The 19,483-nt window shown below is 36.6% G+C and overlaps 1 protein-coding gene across 2 annotated transcripts in view; it reads left to right on the plus strand.

Moving 5' to 3' along the window:
* LOC135160686 (slit homolog 2 protein-like) overlaps nucleotides 1-19,483 on the plus strand; it is a 238,667-nt gene that overhangs the window by 96,835 nt on the left and 122,349 nt on the right. For both annotated transcript variants that reach the window (XM_064117505.1, XM_064117506.1), the window contains exon 3: nucleotides 4,903-4,950. In XM_064117505.1, coding sequence (XP_063973575.1) covers nucleotides 4,915-4,950 — 36 coding nt within the window. In that variant the 5' untranslated portion in view covers nucleotides 4,903-4,914. The remainder of the gene's footprint in view (nucleotides 1-4,902; nucleotides 4,951-19,483) is intronic.

The following is a 19,483-nucleotide window of genomic DNA, read 5'->3' on the forward strand; positions in this document are numbered from 1 at the left end:
GAAATGCCTGAGCCCTACGTACGGCCCAATCAGAGGAAGACGCGGTCGCAAGGACCATCTGAATATCATTACCTACGGACAAAGAAACCTCAGCTCTTTCTCGCGCTGGAGTTATTGTTAATGTTTATATTGGCTCTCTGGCACTCTCTAAATCAATTTATTTTTGGTCATATAATCTCGTTAACCGATTCTTCAAAATGAAGGGCTATAATTCAACAAACGGTGCGATGAAATTTGATTTTGGAGGTTAGGGATTCCGATTGCTCAGACAGAAGACGTGAAATGGACGGCCATATTGTTTTTTAGTTCCAATTAGCCAGCTTTCCAATGAAACTATTCTAATCCCCCTTTGATGAATAGTTGCTCAAATATTCTCACATCCCCTTCTCCAAAATCGGAAACTTGGCAACCTTGAAATTCTATCATCTTTGACGAAGGGTAGGAAGAGCGATTTCGACCCATCCAGCATTTCCCTTCTATTCGCCGCAGGCCTCGCTACCCTTCCTTTATCCTCGAGAGTGAAGGGAAGCGAGGATGGAGGTTATATCCCAAGTGTAAATACACCATCCGCTTGTAACTATGCTAGAATCTACAAGAGAATGTTGCACGCTGTCCGCAGGAGCCCATTCTCGTTGCATCATTGATCAGAGGGAATGAGAAATTAGCTTTTTGGCCAAACAATCGACGTCAGCACTGAGTTTACTCATAAATTTATCATCAGGCGGGAACAAAGGGAATGACTATACAGGGATGGAGGAGGTAGTGGAATCCTGTTAGCAAGAGATGGGGCTGGCTGGCATGCTGGAGAGGGTTGAACTATGCACCTCTATTCCTTGAAAAATTTTCCCTGAAAAGAATACCCACATAACCTATATCGACTCATTGTTGGGTGAAATACAGCAGAATTTTTGTTAGGTTAGGTATTCCATTTTCAGAACTGGTGAAGCGATATTAATTATTTTACCGTTTTCGGTGGGAAATTTTCTACCCTTTGCATTGAACTATTTTCATCGTCGTCGAAATACAATTTCCCGCTGTGATGTCATTTCTCATCTGCGCGCGGTTATTTGATTTCAAATTCGGAGCCGCGGCTGAAATTCTTGGACATTTTTCACTGAATTGTATACCCACAAGACCTATCTATGCACAATAATTATAAAGATAGAGCAGAAAGTGATTATTTCGACGAATTTCACTTCTTTAGGATTTTTAAAATTTATTTATTGTTTAAAGTGCTCAAAAATCTACAGAATTTATTTACCCTGTGATTTAATTTACCCTAGGTGTTTAATTGCAATGAAGTTGAGATACTACATATTTTGTCCTGTCTTTATAATGAATTGGTGTATGCTTGTGAGTACTTGTTGATTTTAACAGAGGAGAAATTAAGTTGTTATTTGGTCTTTTGAGTCGCTATAATTCATTTCATCGCGTTGACCTCTCATTGTTCAGGTGGCTACAGAACCAAAGGATGTCTATGTCTTGTGTTTTGTGTTCGCAAGGACTTTTTTGGACTTGAAATTTGATTTTTTCCGAAATGGTCAATTAAAGATGTTTGGCGCAGTTTTAGCCAAAACTCACGTTTTTTAAATTTTTCCTGACTAATTATCGGTTGCATTGACCCGAAAAAATATAACGTTTTTGCATTTTGTCAGTATTTAATGGCTCATAAACTTTCCTGGTGGTACGGTTATTTTCGTGCTTTATTTCTATAGTTATGTCATTCTTTTTAAAAGTTTAGATAAAACGCAAGAGGATGTTCGCACCACCTTGAAACTTCGTGTATCATTAAATCATGACAAAACGTAAAATCGTTATATTTTTTCACGCCAATGTCATAATAAATTTTAACAGAAAAATGAAAAAGCGTGAATTTTCACAGAAACGAGGCAGAACCTTCTTAATATGGACGATCATATTGTGTTTTCCAGTTCTGATCAATTTCCTTAACCATAACTGTCTTATTCATCGTAATGATATCCAAGTTATCTAATTAAGTTAACACCTATTCATAAATAAAGAATTTAACACAAAAATGCACAAAATGAAAACATCTCAAGGTCAATAGGACCTGAAGGATCAGGAGCTGAGTCTACATAACAACTAGCGCCACAGCGGCCATAGTGTTGTTGTCAATTTTGTCTGTACGTCTTCACTAATCGATTATCGTCATTGAATAAATCTCATGCCAAATGATTCTCTCCATGAAATTTGTGGCTTGTCGCATGTCGCTTTTTATATAGGATACCAGTATTATAACTCATCGCACACCTGAACCATCGATTATAAACAATCAAACCTCGCATCCGATATTCGAATTTTCGAGATTACCGCGGCTTTTCCTTCGGTATTAGGTACATCGACGATTTCAATCAATTGATTTGAAGAACAAAGAACAAATTTGGAGTAATATGGATTCCGATAATGTCTACAGAAGAAATATCAAAATATAATATAAAAATAGGCAAATATACGTAATAAATAATGGCTGTATAAATTTTTGGGTATAAATAATCTACATCCCCTGGAATCTACTCGTTCAGAAATTTTCTTTACTCATACACGTTTCAATATTTTACAAAGGAATTGTGAAGCATGACGTGCGTGTTCTGAGACTCGTGCTAGCCCCGGTATATCTTGTAAAATCTCCCCGGGGTCATATATACTGTATACAGTGAGTTGTTTGGAGGCAGTGGGAGAGTCAGTCATGCCAGCCGGTGTATACGGGACTTCTCTGTCTCTCTCAAACACTCTGGCAATCAAGCACCGGCTGGTAGACGCCCTACGGCCATTCTGATTAGTCGCAAATAATACTGAGTACACAATACAGCCACTGAGCGTGTGCCCGCACACGTGTTCTTTCCATTTGCTATTACTCAAAATATTATATCATCATCAATTTTTTTTTCATTTTTGTTTCCAATCTCTCCAATGCTGGAATGTTTATTCTCATCTAACCGCTAATTTTTTAGTGAAAAAATATTGTGGAATTTTGCATTACCAACTTTTTCAAATTCTTATTGCGAGAAATTAAATTTTATATTATCGATTTTCTGACGTTGTAATTGAGTTTCCGGGCATCTGGGGTATTCTATCAATCTTAATTGAATGCCGTCTTACGGTTCATTCAGTGCAGTATTATCGATAAAATTCACATTTTTTATCAAGATTAATTGGATTAAATTTTTAATGGATCGAGGCTCTCGAGTAGAAAGAGCGTCTGGGAACACTGCCCTGAGATCCTACTAGGATCCATAAATAGTAACGGAACAACCGCTATTAGTAAACTGTGGGCAAGAAGCTGATCAAGTACTGAAAGGCCTTTTCTTATCATGTTGTGTCTGATCGATTTATGATCCTGTTACTATCAGCCTAAACTTGAATCAATACTAAAAAGGTCACTCCAACCAAATTGGCTAGTATGTGGATCCAATTACACCAGCCAGTAATTGAATGGGTTTTCCTGAAGCGTTACTTATCGGGATAAACTCCCGTTCTCCTTATCTCACACTAAATCAAGTATTCCGCATCCTCTCATATTCTATTAGGATTGGTTATGTCAAATTGAAAACTGGACGTTCATTTTGGATCCAATTTTCATCCAAATACCCTTATCGGGCTCTTGGCCGATTAATTCTAACTATTTCTGATGAGGATCATCATGATAATAATGTGTCCAGTGTATGACTGAAGCATTCAGATCAGGCTTGGATCTAATATCACCCTGTCGTCTTCGATCTGACATGGCCACTCGGAATAGAATATGAAGGAATTCTTGATTAAGTATGAGGTAAGGAAAAGCGGATATATCCTGATCAGTGAAGCTATTCAATTCCTGGGTAAGATATTCAAATCCTAATGGGATTGAAAATTTCTAAGATCATTCATGTTAACCCAAGTTTGGGTGAAGTTTGGGTTCAGTAAGGTTTCCTACCAGTTCAGGATCAGGAATGAGTAACGTTAGTCTTCGTTGCGATTAACGGATGACGAAGTGAACAGGAACTGAAGACGTAAATAATCTCTGTCCCCTGAAATCTCATCAGCTTTCCATAACGAACTTCCGGTCATACCAGAATCAGGTCATTTAGATCAGCATCCAATAAGACTCCGAAAATGAATAAGAACCTCAGATATTTAACTTCATATTTTTTTATAATTATTTGGTGAGTTTAAAATATATTTTTGGATCTTTAGAAGAATCAGTGAAAGGTCTTGAGGGGTTTGCTCTGGTGAGTCAAACAAGATTTTTCGGTAGATTTTTGACAGTCAATGTCTTTTGTTAGCGCATGTTCTGTCTAAATAAAAATAGTACTCCGGGGATCTACCAATGAATTTTTCTTATCACCAGAAAGATCTTTCGATGATTCTGATAGGGATTTCTTCAGGATCATCGACAAACTAAAATTTCTGCACGGGAGATGACATTAATGATGAAGAATCTTACACAATCAAAAGATCCTCCCGTGCATGAAATTTCTACTTTTGAACTCGGTAGTAGGATCTTAGATCCGAATTACTATCGAAAAATTTGAGATATTTATTAAATCATGTTCCGAGCCAAGAATCTTCATCCACTGAACAAGTTCAGCTTACTCTGAAGCATTCTCGATCAGGGGTGAGAGATATACAGTAAATTATTCATTAGGGATCATTTATTAGACCAGAATGGAGGGTAAAAATTGAAACCAATCAAAATCCGATGGCAATTGGCTAGTATCACTCTATTCCTAATAGAATTTAACGCAGTCTTAATCATTAATAAGTCCCCTGCTCCTAAAACTGGATAATAAACTTATCATAAGTCGGGGTTTCAGGGTCAAAAACGGATCGAAAATTTAACAAAATTTCCCCTCGGTAATTGACTAGTCATGGTTTATTCATAAAGGATATTTTTTGTTACAGAAGGCATACGGAATGGAGAGTTCCTGTGGGAAAAACAACAATGTGAGGGTGAGTGATATATTCTCAAATACTTAAACTTATTTCAGTAGCGAAACGGTACAGCGGTTTCCGTTCAACAAGAATAATTTTACACGAGAGCTGAAAAACTGATTGTGGCTTGTCTTTTCTGAATCTATTCGAACTTAATGACGATTGTAACTTCATGGTAAATGATTTGACTCCTCAACCAGTTTTAACTTCTCCCGACGATTATTTATTTGATTTCATTGTCTTGGCTTGCAAATGTGTATATAATCAATGGGTTAAGTCGACTGAGTTCTGATCCTCTGCAAGTTCAATGAAGTTATATAGACTTAAATCACCTGAGAGTCGATTAACTTGAAAAAATCAATTTCGAAATTTTGAAAAAATTCGACTTAAACCTTTTTACAACTTCGCTACTAAGTTTTTCGCTGATTAGTCTCATTAATAAAATGAAAAAATGGAGGTATCGGGTAGGCTCTTATTTATATTGTAAGCTTAGGAAGTTCAACTGGATCCAAGGGTAAGGTCCAAGATAGACCCACCAGTATAAACCAGACCTGATCCAAGCTGATCTAAACCAAGGACTGGCGCCAACCAGGCCTTGGAATTCAATAGACTGGGAATCAGAAATAACACATATTTGGTTTATTTTGCATTCATAAGAATTTGATAGAATCTACTATCCGATACTTAACCATAATGTATAACAAACTGGGTATTGCATATATTAACCTCGTGCAGGAGATGCCTATTTAATTGATCAAGTTGACATTAATCAACCATTCACATATGACAATTGTTGATTTTAAAAAAAATAAATAAAAAATAATCGACTCCAATCAATTTTTCATAATTTTATTACTCCATCGATACGACCGTTCGCTGAAGCCAGGGCCACTCTAAAAAGTTGCAAGCTTGACAAAAAGCTTGAACCAGGCTCACTACGGAGCTTCAGGACGGCCTGTTGAAATAACGTTGGCCCTAGATTGGCATCACCATCGGTGAAAGCCAGACCCATGCTAGGAATCGTCAGACTTAGCAGTTTAGAGTCAACCAAGTTTGGTCCTGTTGTCAATGCTTGGCAATTCCTAGCTGGGAAGTACTAATCCATCGGATCGTTGCTTAGCTTCAATGTCCGCCGGGGTATCACTATATACTCGCGCAACCATTACTGTCGGTTTTTAGTATCATTTGTATAGTTTCAAAAATCGATTTCGACCTCGAAAATTCGCCAATTGGAGGATGTAATCAAGGAAGACAGCTTCAACAGCAATATTCTAGTGGGGTAGTCTTACTGACCATTCAGGGGGGTTGTTATCGACTCCTCACAGCAGATTTTCCCACCAGATAACTGAAAAACAACTCTAGATTTACACGTTTCGAATTGACGGTTTTTCTGCGAAAAAAATCAACATTTGCATTAAAATTCCGCTGAAGAACATAAAAGTGAACGCAATAATATGAGAAATACTGGTACATATTATGTATTCTCAAACAGTAGGTACTGACGTCAATCCCCATTTTAAGAGGGAGAGAAAAGAGTTTGACTTTACGATCGCGTGCCAATAAATTCGTCTCGGTGAACTTTTTTTTTCTACTTGTAAATCGAACGCACATGACTGGAAACGGGGCCCGACGTCTCAGTGACACGGTGAAGGGGCTATACGTGTACTGTATATCGAATTCAGCATCGGATAGGTCGCGTGGCGGGTATATGACCCCACAATCACGTTGGAACGTGTTTTAAGATAAGAAGGGGTGGATAGGAATAAGGGATATTTCAGGTTGAGATGAATTTAATTCGAGCCACTTTAACGGGGATTTCGGTGGGAACTGTGGAGCTGAATTCGATGGGCTTCATTGTATTTCAAAAGAGATGAAATATCCACCTAAATGTACTACTCATTATTTTTCAAATCGTAATTGGTCACGGCGATAGCGATCGTGAAACACGTCAGTCTTTCTATTTTTAAATATTGTTTTTATTGAGCATTTGAAACTTATTCTAAAAGTTTAGTAACTATGAATTGAAACGGTTGTAGAAAATCTTGGAATTATCTTTGAAGGGTAGTAATAATAACCGCGGACACATATATAGTCGTTTTCATTATCAAAGGTCTGAAAAGCCAGCAATGATATTTAAAGTTAAACCAATTTTAAGTTAACTCTACTCGATCAGGTTGGTATTTTGCCGACCAGATACGCTGCATTGGAACATTAGTAGCGGCCAAATATTCCAAAATTGCTTGAGTAAAATTGGAAAAGAACGTTCAGAGTCAGTCGTATTATCGAAATTAAATTGTAAAGAACATTGATATTTTTTTAAATATTTTCATGTTATAGAGAAATAATGTAACTTGTTTCCCAAATCATTGACTATTTTTTACGAAGTGCCAAAAAATTCCTTGATTTTTTTACGTCAAATGACGAAAAACATAGATTTTAATCTTTGATTGCAACGGAAATATTAATTTTCCCATAAACTATCGCGTTAAGTTCTGATTAAATTTTTCTTTAAATATAAATAATGATTAAATTAAGAAAACAATTACGATTTCAAATATGATCGAATTTTCTAAAATATTGGTGTAGTTTTCGACAATCCTTGAATTTTTTTAACAGAGTAAAGGTACTTCCAGAATACGATGAATAACCACGAGGCTTTCAAGTTCGATTCTGGTTCCATGTCAAAATAATTTTGGAAAAACCACTTTGGGGAAAAAAACTGATCAAAACGACCTGAATCGAAAAAAATCCATCCATAAATAACTTCATATACAAATAACTCCGACTATAAATTACCATTATTTTCCCGTCATATATTACTCGACATGAATTGCATAGACAACTGTAGTAATGTCTTGAAAGATTATCACATCAATTCATTCAGCACAAACATAAATTTCCAAACACATGAATTCAAACTCGTTAGCGTATTGAAAAGGTAAACAAGAATTGGAGATAAACCGGTCACACCAAAAATGAGACCCCACGCTAGCGGAATTTATTTGGCGTTGGCAATTTATCACAATTACAATGTTGTGTGTCAAGATTTCCGCCTAAAAAGAGGTGTTAACAACGCAATATATTTATTTATTTTTTCAGTGTATAGCAGTTAATTTAATACCTTCAATTATGTCTATGGGGAGGCTATCAGAGGTTTTTACCTCATCATAACAGTCCAAATCCTATTGTAAATAATTATTTCGCAGACGCAACTGCAGCTTTCACTGACGGCAGCAAGACTAGTGCTGATGTCTCTGTTACCTCGGCTTTTGTAGTTATGGGACTGACCAGGTTTGATTGAGAAAAGACGAATCAAACTCAGCAATCCCTACAAATACTCCATTAATCTTCTGTTCACCCGGTAAACCATTCACCAGACAAATTCCCCATTCCCTACACAGATCAGCGAAATCATTTAAAATGAGACGAATTTCTCTAGTACAACAAGCATGATTCCACCACAAGCGACTTTGAATTATCTTTCAGATAATCTCTACACCCTTAGTACAAGCAATGTAAATTATCCAGAGAATCTATTGTCAGTGTCAATCGTATTAGTGTAAGCCACTACCACCTATAGGAGCATCACTACACCGGGTTGCAATTACAAATGACCCGGGTTCCTCCAGCTGCGGGGCTGAATCTTAAGATTTCGAACACATCAAGTGCATGCATTCATCATTACTCATTAATGCTAATTTTCTTTATAACGAATGAGAAAATTTGTCACGAAAATTTTGAAAAGTTATTACAAAACATTTGGATGAATTTTTTTACTTGACTCACGTTGTTGTATCCTATGATGAATAGGCGGCAACGCTGTTATTGTTGATATGGTTGACACGTGAGTCTCTCGAATTTGATGAAAGACATTCAGACTCATGATTTCCGTCAAGTGAGGATATCATAAAACATCACAAAAATTCGGGAAACTGCTATTGTTTACAGATCAATTGTTAATTTAAATATTTCAAATATTCCGCCGTCCAAATGTACGTTCATATTCGAAACACGGTACATAAAATTGTATTTTTTTATATTTTGAGCAATTGATGAAAGCATAACGAACAACCTTAGAGCGTTATCCATGTTAACAAACGCTCTAAGACTACCAAAAATGAGATTGACGATGCGAGGGGCTGCTCCTATCGGAATCGTGTGTTATCGTTTTTTTTTCAGAATTTGTTTTTTTAAATAAAATGTTGAGAAACTGGGGTCGAAATTGTCCCTTAAAATACACATTAGACCCCTCCATAAGTGTTGAAAGAGATTTCGCTGGACGAAATTTGTTTGTAATACTTGGATATCCTTAAGTATAGAGAAAAATTAATGGATTATGGATAGGGATTGTCTCAATAATATAAAAACGATTCAACTATCAACTTTAATCCTTTATTATCGCACGCAGAAGATATATCTTTCTGGTATAATATCTCCAGATCAACTGACTATTAGTGACCAAAGATTTCACACTCTAGACCCATTTGACAAAAGGCCCTTGTTCATTCATTCCTTTGTGTTTCTTCTCTGGTTCTATTTATTAAAAACATTCTAAACATTTCGGTGCAGTTCGGAGAAAAACACGCATATCAAGCACTCTCAATAGAAATAATTTGTCCATATTTAAAGAAATGTATGTTAAGAATTTAGTAGTAAATCGACATTGTGAAGAAATCTTATCGATAGCTTTCAACACTTTAAATAAGGAAAAAAAACATCACAAATCCGGATTTTCTCGGAAATCTCCAACCGCACAATAATTTCCGAAAATCCATTGCAACTCCCTTCAACAAAATCTCAGAATAATCTTCCGTCGGCCATGAGCACTTAAAAATTCTCATCACCCGACCCCCCATGAAAAAAAAATCGCAAGATCGGCTGCAGAAAACCGGCCGAATCACGTTCGTGGCCGCTGACGTCACATCCGGCGGTGTACACCCTTTTCAAGATCCACCGCAGATTGTATATCCCATACAGAAGAAAGGTACGCGAACGAGAGAACCCGAGAATGAAAAAAAAATCAAAACAACGAGATAAAACAGAACTAAACAGAATGAGAAACAAAAAAAAAATAGCGAAACCTCGCGGCGAAGCACACGGCGTTCTACGATTTGTCTTTGTCCTAGGCACACATTTGAACCGAAAAACCCCATTCGCTGTTTCCGTGAACCCCCTCACCCCACCACCCCGACAGATCGGTGGTCTCTTAACCCCCACCACATAATTTCCTAACGCATTATGCGATGCGGTGCGTTCCGCGTGCGCATTATGCGAAGCGGTGCGTTCGTTTCTACTTCTCATTACAAATGCACACATGAATAATTAGTCGTGGCGATAAATTGGATATGAAGATTCCAGGTAAAGGGTGTTTTTTTTTCATTATGCCGAGCGGTGATGAGCCGGCTAATGACTCGGACCTCGCATTTCCTAATCTGAACTGAAAGGGAGGGAAAACTGTGGAATTCGTAGTTTTATAATTTATTCCTGGATTACTCTTCAAAGAATTTATGGAGTATTGCCTCACGGATCCATTTATTTCATCTGCTTATACTTATGACAGATACAATGCGAACGTGACCGTTACGTGGAGCGAAAAGTCTGAAAAAGTACTGCGCCAGGTACTAGAATCGCGGTGCAAAATGCTAGAATACTAGAATATGTTTTACTCAGACGTAACAATTCCTATCAAATACCGTAAATTTTATAATTCATGATATGTAGCTTCGTACAATTTGCTAAGCAGTACTATAAAATTTCAAGGTCTATCATTTTTTATTTGAATTTAAATGAAAAATCCCATCTAGGTCAGATTATTCTCTTATGCCGTCCTTCATTGTTTACTATGTCGCAATTGTTCGCTATCTCCTTGTAATTGGTTAACGATAAGCGCCGAATATAAACGATTATTGCCGACGTTGGACTCTGTCATGGGATGTGTTGCATCAATGTTTAGTGCCCATCTCCTCGTCACCCATTGGAATTTGAATTTTTACGAGGCCAAGAAGTAAAATGTGAAATTACGCAATAAAAATGTTATTGAATTTATACAAAGTTCTTATTCAAACTCAAAATGAATTTCTGTATCTTGTCTGGTTATGTTAATAGTTTGCGCTAACCTCAAAAAGACTCACTTGACTGGCAATGCCGTATCGACTGATCGAACGATTCAGTTGTACCAAACGGAGCTCCTTAACTATTACCGCGATTCATTAATAGTTAATGCGTCATGGTATCAACTAAGAAGTCTCGTTTGGTGTAATTGAATCGTTCCAGTTCTATCAACATTTTTTAGCCTTCTGTAGTAATTGAAAAAATGCCCAGATTTTCTAGAGTAATTCCATTTATGTAACTGTTCCATCCAAAGTACAATTTCCATTTTTGCTTTGCCAAATATTTCGGTTTTTAGGAGTGGTTGTAGTGGCGGTGAAGAGGAGAGGGGAGAAACAGTCCCTGGGGACATTTTGGCTGGGAAACACGGGCAATCCATTTGGAGTAATTAGTACGTGAGTTATTTTAAATAAATGTTTGGGGTGAAAAGTTTTTCGGGTGATAACGCGATAAATAATTGTGATGAATCGACCGACGAGATATGTTTTTCGGAGGGCTTTTCCGAGCTGGTGATTGAGGTGACTTCAGGTTGGGGATCATTGGGATAATTATGATATAGGAAATTTCAGAAGTAAATTACACTTAACGAACAGTTTTGATACATGATTGTTAATTGAGATATTTTATTATAACTAAAATATTGCACGTATGTTAATCCCATTTTTTTCTGAAGTTGACTAAAATGGGCTGTTGTACTTGAGAACTTTTTTTTTATTTTGACTTCGATATATAGTTATGGGGATTTGAGAAAATTCAGAAAAATACTTTTCAAATGAATTCTTCATTTCCTATACAGATTATAGATTCTATTTTGTAAAAAAAAAACTCGTTGCACTCCGGGAGTGCAGGCAGAAGTGAAAACTTGAACTTATGGCGCGTTGGGCACTTTTTTGGGAGAGCATTTTTAGGTGCGCTCGCGACATGAGAAATTGTACAGAAAAAATCAAGTTTATCAAAGCAATGTGGGCACTTTTTGAATGGACATGAAGTATAATAATATAGAAACTATATTCGAAGAAAGTGGTTTTATTTAAATGAGTAAATATTATAAATATTATTATGGGTCCCGCATTTGGCATCACTGTAAAATCTCATCTGTCGCGAGTTCACGAGAAAATGCTCACTCACAAAAGTGCCCAACGCGCCATAAGAAGTTTTCACTTCAAAAAAAAAACCAAATCTCTAGTAGAAGGAATATGACTCTGTCGCATAAGCTATGAATATTAATAAGAAGAAAGGCGCTAAATAATTTGAATTGGTATATTACAGACAAACTCTATACCTACGGTATAAACAATTTAAACCATCCAAAGAAGCGATTGTCAACGTTCAATAATATTAGTGCAGACCGTTACCATCTAGGAGAATTTCTACCGCGCGTTGGAATCATAAATGAAGCATGTCAATATTTTCACCACATACAAACAAGAAACAATAGTGAAACAAATTGTAAATTTGGTTGTCAGACAAAACAAGCAAAAAAGAAAAAAAAAATTGATGAAACAAAAAAAAATAGGGGTCAAATAGTATTTTCTATGTATTACAAAGAATTGTTGCTCCCACAATTATTATCAAGTTATATTAATAGTATTGTAATTTTTATTATTCCTTCTTATGGCCTGCACTCTTTACCAAAGACTAAAAAATGGATAAATATCGGTTAAATTCGAATCCTGTACCAACGATTTATCGACACATGATCGAGGGGCCCGCGTGAGGTCGGTTAATTAACAGGTTACTCAATTAAACTTGTGGATTAATCAATTCAATTTGCGATTTGATCAATTCAGTTCGCGATTTTGGGTCATAAAGTACTACTTTACCGATGCCCGAGTCAATTCCCTTCGCGAGGGGGTTGATGAAAGGGTTAATTAATTCATGGATTAACCTCTTCAATTCGCGAGTTGATCAATTGTATTCGTGGTGTCGGGTTACCAACGACTCTATCGATGACCTAGTCCAATCACACAATGGCAATGGTTGGAAGGGTCGATTAATTTGTAGATTAATCAAGTTGAATTCGCGGCTTCCAGGATTTGTTGATGACGCAGTCTACGCAACCTTAGGAGCGATGGGTTAACTAATTTACAGATCGCGATTTAATTGGCAAGCTCATTAATATAATTCACGATTTAATTATACCTATTCGCGAGTGCATTGATTGCATTTCCCATTTTAGTCACAAGGGACTAAAGCGACTGAAGGGTCCGAGTGGAAATTCCATAAAGTGGGTCATTAGGGACTGATCGTGAAAAACTGACTTGTAATGAGTTACTAATCAGACTGCTGGATCGTTACACCGCCTGACGGGCGGTGTAACGCTGTTTTACATTCGAATAGGATCAGGCTGTTAAGTCCAATAAGGATGAGGAGACCTCATCGCAGCCTGATCCTAGTCTGATCAGGTGTTGGGTGTCAAAATTTGATGAGATCCCAGGGGAAAGAAATTGTTTGAAAAAGCCACCATTATTTTCATTTACACGATCTTAAGATTCCAAGTCCTATACGGTACCATTAATCTACCGTGTAATTGTGGCTTTTGCGGCCTAAGTCGTCTATATAAGCTGTATCTCGAAGAGACTTTTACGTTAATCACTCTAAGAATCTAAGCTTATCGCACAACGGACACGGACATGAGTGTGGAAAAAAATTTGAAAAGGGCGTGTACTCTGGATCGTGTTTTTCCAGTGGTAGTAGCTGAATCAACATTTGTAAAGGTTCCGCTTATTAAGAAATATCATTTCAGTGCCTCATCAATTCCTTATCGATGAGTCGTAGATAGAATTGAGGTAAAATTGAGAGACCCTTTGGCACATCAGTGTTCGAAGGGTTCAACTTATTAAGAAATACCCCAAGGAATACTTATTAACGCCCTTCTACTGCCTGATCAGTTCCTTATGGACTAGTCGCTCATAGGGTTATCCTGCTTTGGAACAGAGAGTTTTTAAATCAGTTTTCGTAGGGGGCCAACTTACTGGGGAATGTCCTTTCAGTGACTGGTCAGTTGCTTATCCACCAGTCGCTGATAGGACTGTGACTATGATATGTTTGAAAGGAGAGATACCGAATCGGTTTTCCTAAGGGGCTAACTTATTGAGGAATCCGGTTTTAGTGGCTAATCAGTTCCTTATCCAGTACTTGCTGATAGCGGTGGAGTAAACTTAGATGGACAGTAAGTGGATCAGTTTCCGGAAAGGGTCAGCTTATTAAGGAAGGCCCTTTCAGTGTCTGATCAGTTTCTTATCCACCGGTCGTTGGTAGAATTATGATATGTTTAAACGGAGATTTGTCGAACCAATTGTCATAGGGGGTCAACTCATTGAGGAATGATCGTTCAGTGCCTGGTCAGTTCCGTGTTCACCAGTAGCAGATAGGATTATGGTAAGTTTGAACGTACTGAAATCAACCAAGTTTTTAAAAAGGATTAGCTTATTAAGGAATGCCTTTTCAAGGTCTGCTTAACTCCTCATCCGTTAATAACTGTTAAGACTAATCTTATTCGTTCCTGATCCTAAACTGACATGAAATCCGTGTCTCCTTACTGAATTTTCATTCCATTCCATTCAAGCATGTCAATTCGCTGTTAATTCTCTAATCAACGATTCAATGGGCACTTTTAATTCTTGTGTAATTTAATTAGCCATTAATTATCGAGGCATTTGCGGTATCGATTTGCGGGGATTGGACTGAATGAATTCGCAATAGACTCTTGCACCCCTTGTTTCTAATAATAGTTCATTAGTTATCCAAAAAGTTATGAATACTTCAGCGCTAATTCATAAATTCTAGTTTTCTGTCATTAATTTATTTGCTGTGAGGCGGACATTTCTTCAGTTATCTATCAAAATTGATTCCAATTTGAAGATATGGAAAGCTCAATAATGAATCGATCGATAATGGAGAATTGAAAACTTAATGAGAATTTAAATGATTGAACATTTGAAAATTATCCAATGTCATATCGAAAATGATAACAATGGACGAGTGGAGAGATTGAAAATAGAGATAATCGATAACTTCATTATCCTGGATTTTATTATCATCACGAATTGGCTCTTACTGGAAGTAATGATAAGACACAGACTCCTCCTTCTGGACCCAATAAATTACCTCTCTTGCCCATAACACCACGGCTACACGCAATTATGGATGCACTGTATGGCGAGAAGTAGTGGTGGAGAGGCGGGGGACAAGTACGGGAGAAATAATTGGCTTCTGCCGTTATCACGAGAAATGATTTATTAGTGTATACCCAACCCTCTTGCTGGCAAGGGGGGAGGGATTATTATTACTTCCTTCCGTTTGAAGTTGCCATTGGGAGAGTTAAAAATTGTTATTTATGAGATTATCGGGATAATTGTACTATTAATCTGTAATTAGTTCCGAGGGATTTCGCACGGAAAAAATGTGGTTATTTTTATTGCCATGACATCGTAAATTTGAAGACGACTGGAAGCCCCAGTGCACGTCCGGTGTATAAATACCCCAGGTACGATTCAATCGATTGCGAAAATTATGGACAGTTTTTTGGTTCTGAAAGGATATTCTGCACAGAGAGAAATATTAATTGAAAAAATGAGAATATTTCATGAAAAGTTAAGGAAAATGACGCTGATAGAGGAATGTGGTTTATGTTCGAAAATTAATTCAGTTGAATCTTTTTCTTTCTAATTTGTTTGAATGAACTACAAATATTGCTAATTCAATAAAATACCATTTCCTGCTTAGTTGGAAGAGTGGAATAGCTATGTTAGTGGAAGCGAATATTCAATAATGGTTAGTGAATCTCGGGTTGGTGCCCCACATCGTCTAGTTCATATTTGCACTTTCAGGATCGTCGCCTATAACCATTTAGCTACACATATCGCAAAGACATTAAGTTGATTAAATACTGACATTTTTTTTAATCCAATAAAATGAATTTAAAAGTGGACCACAAGAGATGCATCGACTGATTAACTCATCGCCTTACCCTCTTAAAATGTCAAGTTTAATGTCCATCGTGCTATCCATTTTTCATTTTTTCCATGAGATGAGCGCAAAAAAAATGTTGAAAAAACAATCGTATGCACAAGCAGCTGGACTGAATTTATTGGTAATTTTTATGTCGAAATGCCCGGCAGGGTAGGATAGGTTGGGTAGGATGGTTTCGAGGGCTTCGGTAGGGTTGTGACTCTGAATGTCCATCCCTAACCGCCTCAGGCCAAACGCTACCGGGTATCTATACACGACACAACAACCCCCTCCATTACCTCTAAATGATTTTTAATAATTATCTCGAGCGGGGGACATTGAATTGGATATTTCCCTTAGTTACACTATATAAATCGTCTGTACTCTTTTCAATGGGACATCTGTACTATTTTTTGGATCGATAGTTAAGAAAATACGCTAATAGTAACGGTCTCATATTCACATTCTCACTTACTTGACGGAAGTCTTCATTTTTTCAATGGTTTATTTCTGAAGTCGAGTAATTCCCTGTCAATGGTGATAAGGTTTGAATTTCGTCAACTATATTATTCTAGAATATGATTATGTTAATTATAAGGTTGAGTGAACTGCTGTAATAATGTTGAGCATTAAATAATTGAAGGGAATTTTTCTCTCAAGAAAGATTCTTTCTTCCGAAATTTTCGAAAAACTAAATAATTATCAACCGAGTTGATTCAAGTTCACGTAGAAAATACTCATCCTCTACAATAATATAACGTATTAGATTATTATGAGCATTAAATTCTCATAATTTAGGCCTAATTCGGTTCCCATTGGGAATGATTAGACCAAAGAAATACAATTTTAAAAAAAAGTACTTCTCTGAAGTAAAGGGATATTTGGCACAAATAATGTTTTTTCTCCGTGGCCATTATAGTTATTTACATAAATGAATGAACAAACGACCACTGAATAGTTTTTTGCGCATCATTTTCTTCTGTCAGGTACAATCCACTGTTGTTCTCATTTTATTACATTAATTTTTTTTCCATTCATCAAACTTTTAATGTATTAAAAAAAATTAATTTAGAGTCATTTAGCTCTCATAATGGGATATTTAGGCTATCATTAATGTTATACAATCTAGTTTACAACTTTTCTCTTGTGGTCTAATTCCATTTAGATTTGTAAATTCCAGCCTTTCAAATATTTACAAATAAATTTGGGATATTTTTTATCAGTTTGATCTGCCACTTTTTTAATCGTAAAGAGTCACATGAAGTTCAATATAGTATTTTTGATGTAATGGTAGTAGAGTATTACTACTGATACTAGTACTCATGATCATTATCGAGATGATGTTCGGTGATTTAAGGTGGGCTACCTTAAATGATACGGTTGAAAGATAATTCGTTAGGTGTTAAACCCGGAAAACCCTTGAGTGCAATATTGATGAAGACAAAGGATGGTCAGTTTGATCACCTGAGAGTATTTCGGGGCTTGGTCCAGAACTTCAGCTCTATACTTCAAAATATTGACAGGATTTCGCTGAAAGTAATAAACTTCATGTATGTGATTGGGCTTTCATAGGGAGAACATAATATTCAAAGCTTGGAAAAAAAATATACTTGAATAAAATATAAAATATACTTAAAATAAGTATAAAATATAGGTATTTTTATAGGCAATATAAGGAGAGAGAATAATCCCCAAAAAATTACTGTGCCGGGTAGAGGGGGAAAAATTCCTATTAACACCATCAAATATATAATACATTTTGTAATTAATCATATGTTGCTTCGTAAAATTTATGAAACAGCACTTTAAAAGTTGAAGGTGTATCATTTGTTGTTTGAGTTTTAGTGCAAAACTGATACAAATCCTTTAACAATTCCTATCGAAATCAATTTATTTTATTGTGCCATTCTTAATACTTTCCTGCACTGCAATTTTAGCAATTTTTCCTTAACTGGCTGTGATTCATTAACGATGGACGCTGAATACACCTGATTATTGCCGAGATTGGATCCTGTCATGGAACCTGTTGCATCAGCCATTTAGCATCCATCTTCCCGTCGCCCATTAGATCCCAAATTTTTGAAAGGTTGATATAGGAGTTTTTCCAAGCCAGTACAGAAATTTTAGTCGATGGCATAGTAATTTTTCTTAGACCTGCAGTTGGCGCCGAGATTGTCAGCCAGCACAGCAATTTTTATCCGAATAACACTATAAAAATTCATAGATTTTTCTCTCCGTATATGGCACTCGCTCTGAAATATACTATTGTCACCAGTCGCCCATTTACTTCAGAGAAGTAGTTGTTTTTCCGATACCATATTTCCCCAGTTCAGTCATTGCCACGGAATCTCTAATGAGTTCGAATTATGTCATTTGCTTGTCTCTCAGAAATGACAATGTGAGTTATAAACTTGAGTGAACTCTTTGAATAATTATGAGCGTTGAAAAATTCATTGAAATTTCGTAGCAGTTCCGTACAATTTTCAAGCGCTATTTTCTCCTGCCGAACTACTAAAAAAATACGTATTTTTAACTTCCCGATAGCAGGTATCTTTCAGATGAAAAAATCACGAGCCAGAAGTGGAAATAATTTTTCTTCCAATTCTAAAAATGTGAGAAGCTCATTTGTATGCAGGGAAACTGCAGGGAAATATTCCGATTATTTTTGTCGTTCAAATTTAGTTTGATTGGATTGTACCATCAGGCGAAGCTCTTTTGCTGCTCAATAGATCGGTAAGAGAGATAATTATGGAAAAGTAATCACTGTAATACCAAGTCGCTACGTCGAATGGTGCCATCCTATTGACTGCCATTTGAACAGTAAAAATATTCAATTATAATACCCCGAGTGCTAGAAAATTATCGGTTATTTCCCGATAGTTACGTTACTTAGCAATATGTGTGTGCAGTTTGGTAACGTTGAAACTCTCAGCGCTTGCGCGAGGGATTCTCTCCCACATTGCAAATACCGTCAAGCAGGGTAACTTGAGGGAAGTATCCGATTAATTTTCAAACACTTGGGGTACCCGATGAATTATTCCCCAAATTCAAATTTCGAACAATGGACAGAGCGAAAAGTTCAATAAAAACCATTTGACAAGTTCAATAATTCTGTAATGATATCGTAATTTTTCACAGAAAATTTAGATAAAAATTAGGAAACACTCAGAGCACTCGGGACATCTTTTCACTCCAGGATTACGGTATATATACATAACTTGTATGGAATATTTCTCTCCGTATATTAGCAGGCATTTGAATTCGGGGAATAATCAGTGGTATCCATATTACATTTTTCAACGAATTATTACATTGGGCAATGAAACGTGACTGAAGTGTACGGATCTCACCCAAAGGTGCGAATGAACGATGAAATGAAGATTGAATTAAACTTGCTTGAGCATTGACCAAGGTGGATGGAACCTAGGTTTTCAAGGTTGAACCAAGCTTGGATGAACTTCGGAAATTCACTAAGTATCCAAGCTGGAAT

This window comes from Diachasmimorpha longicaudata, chromosome 3, assembly GCF_034640455.1.
Source record: "Diachasmimorpha longicaudata isolate KC_UGA_2023 chromosome 3, iyDiaLong2, whole genome shotgun sequence".
Taxonomy (NCBI): Eukaryota; Metazoa; Arthropoda; class Insecta; order Hymenoptera; family Braconidae; genus Diachasmimorpha; species Diachasmimorpha longicaudata.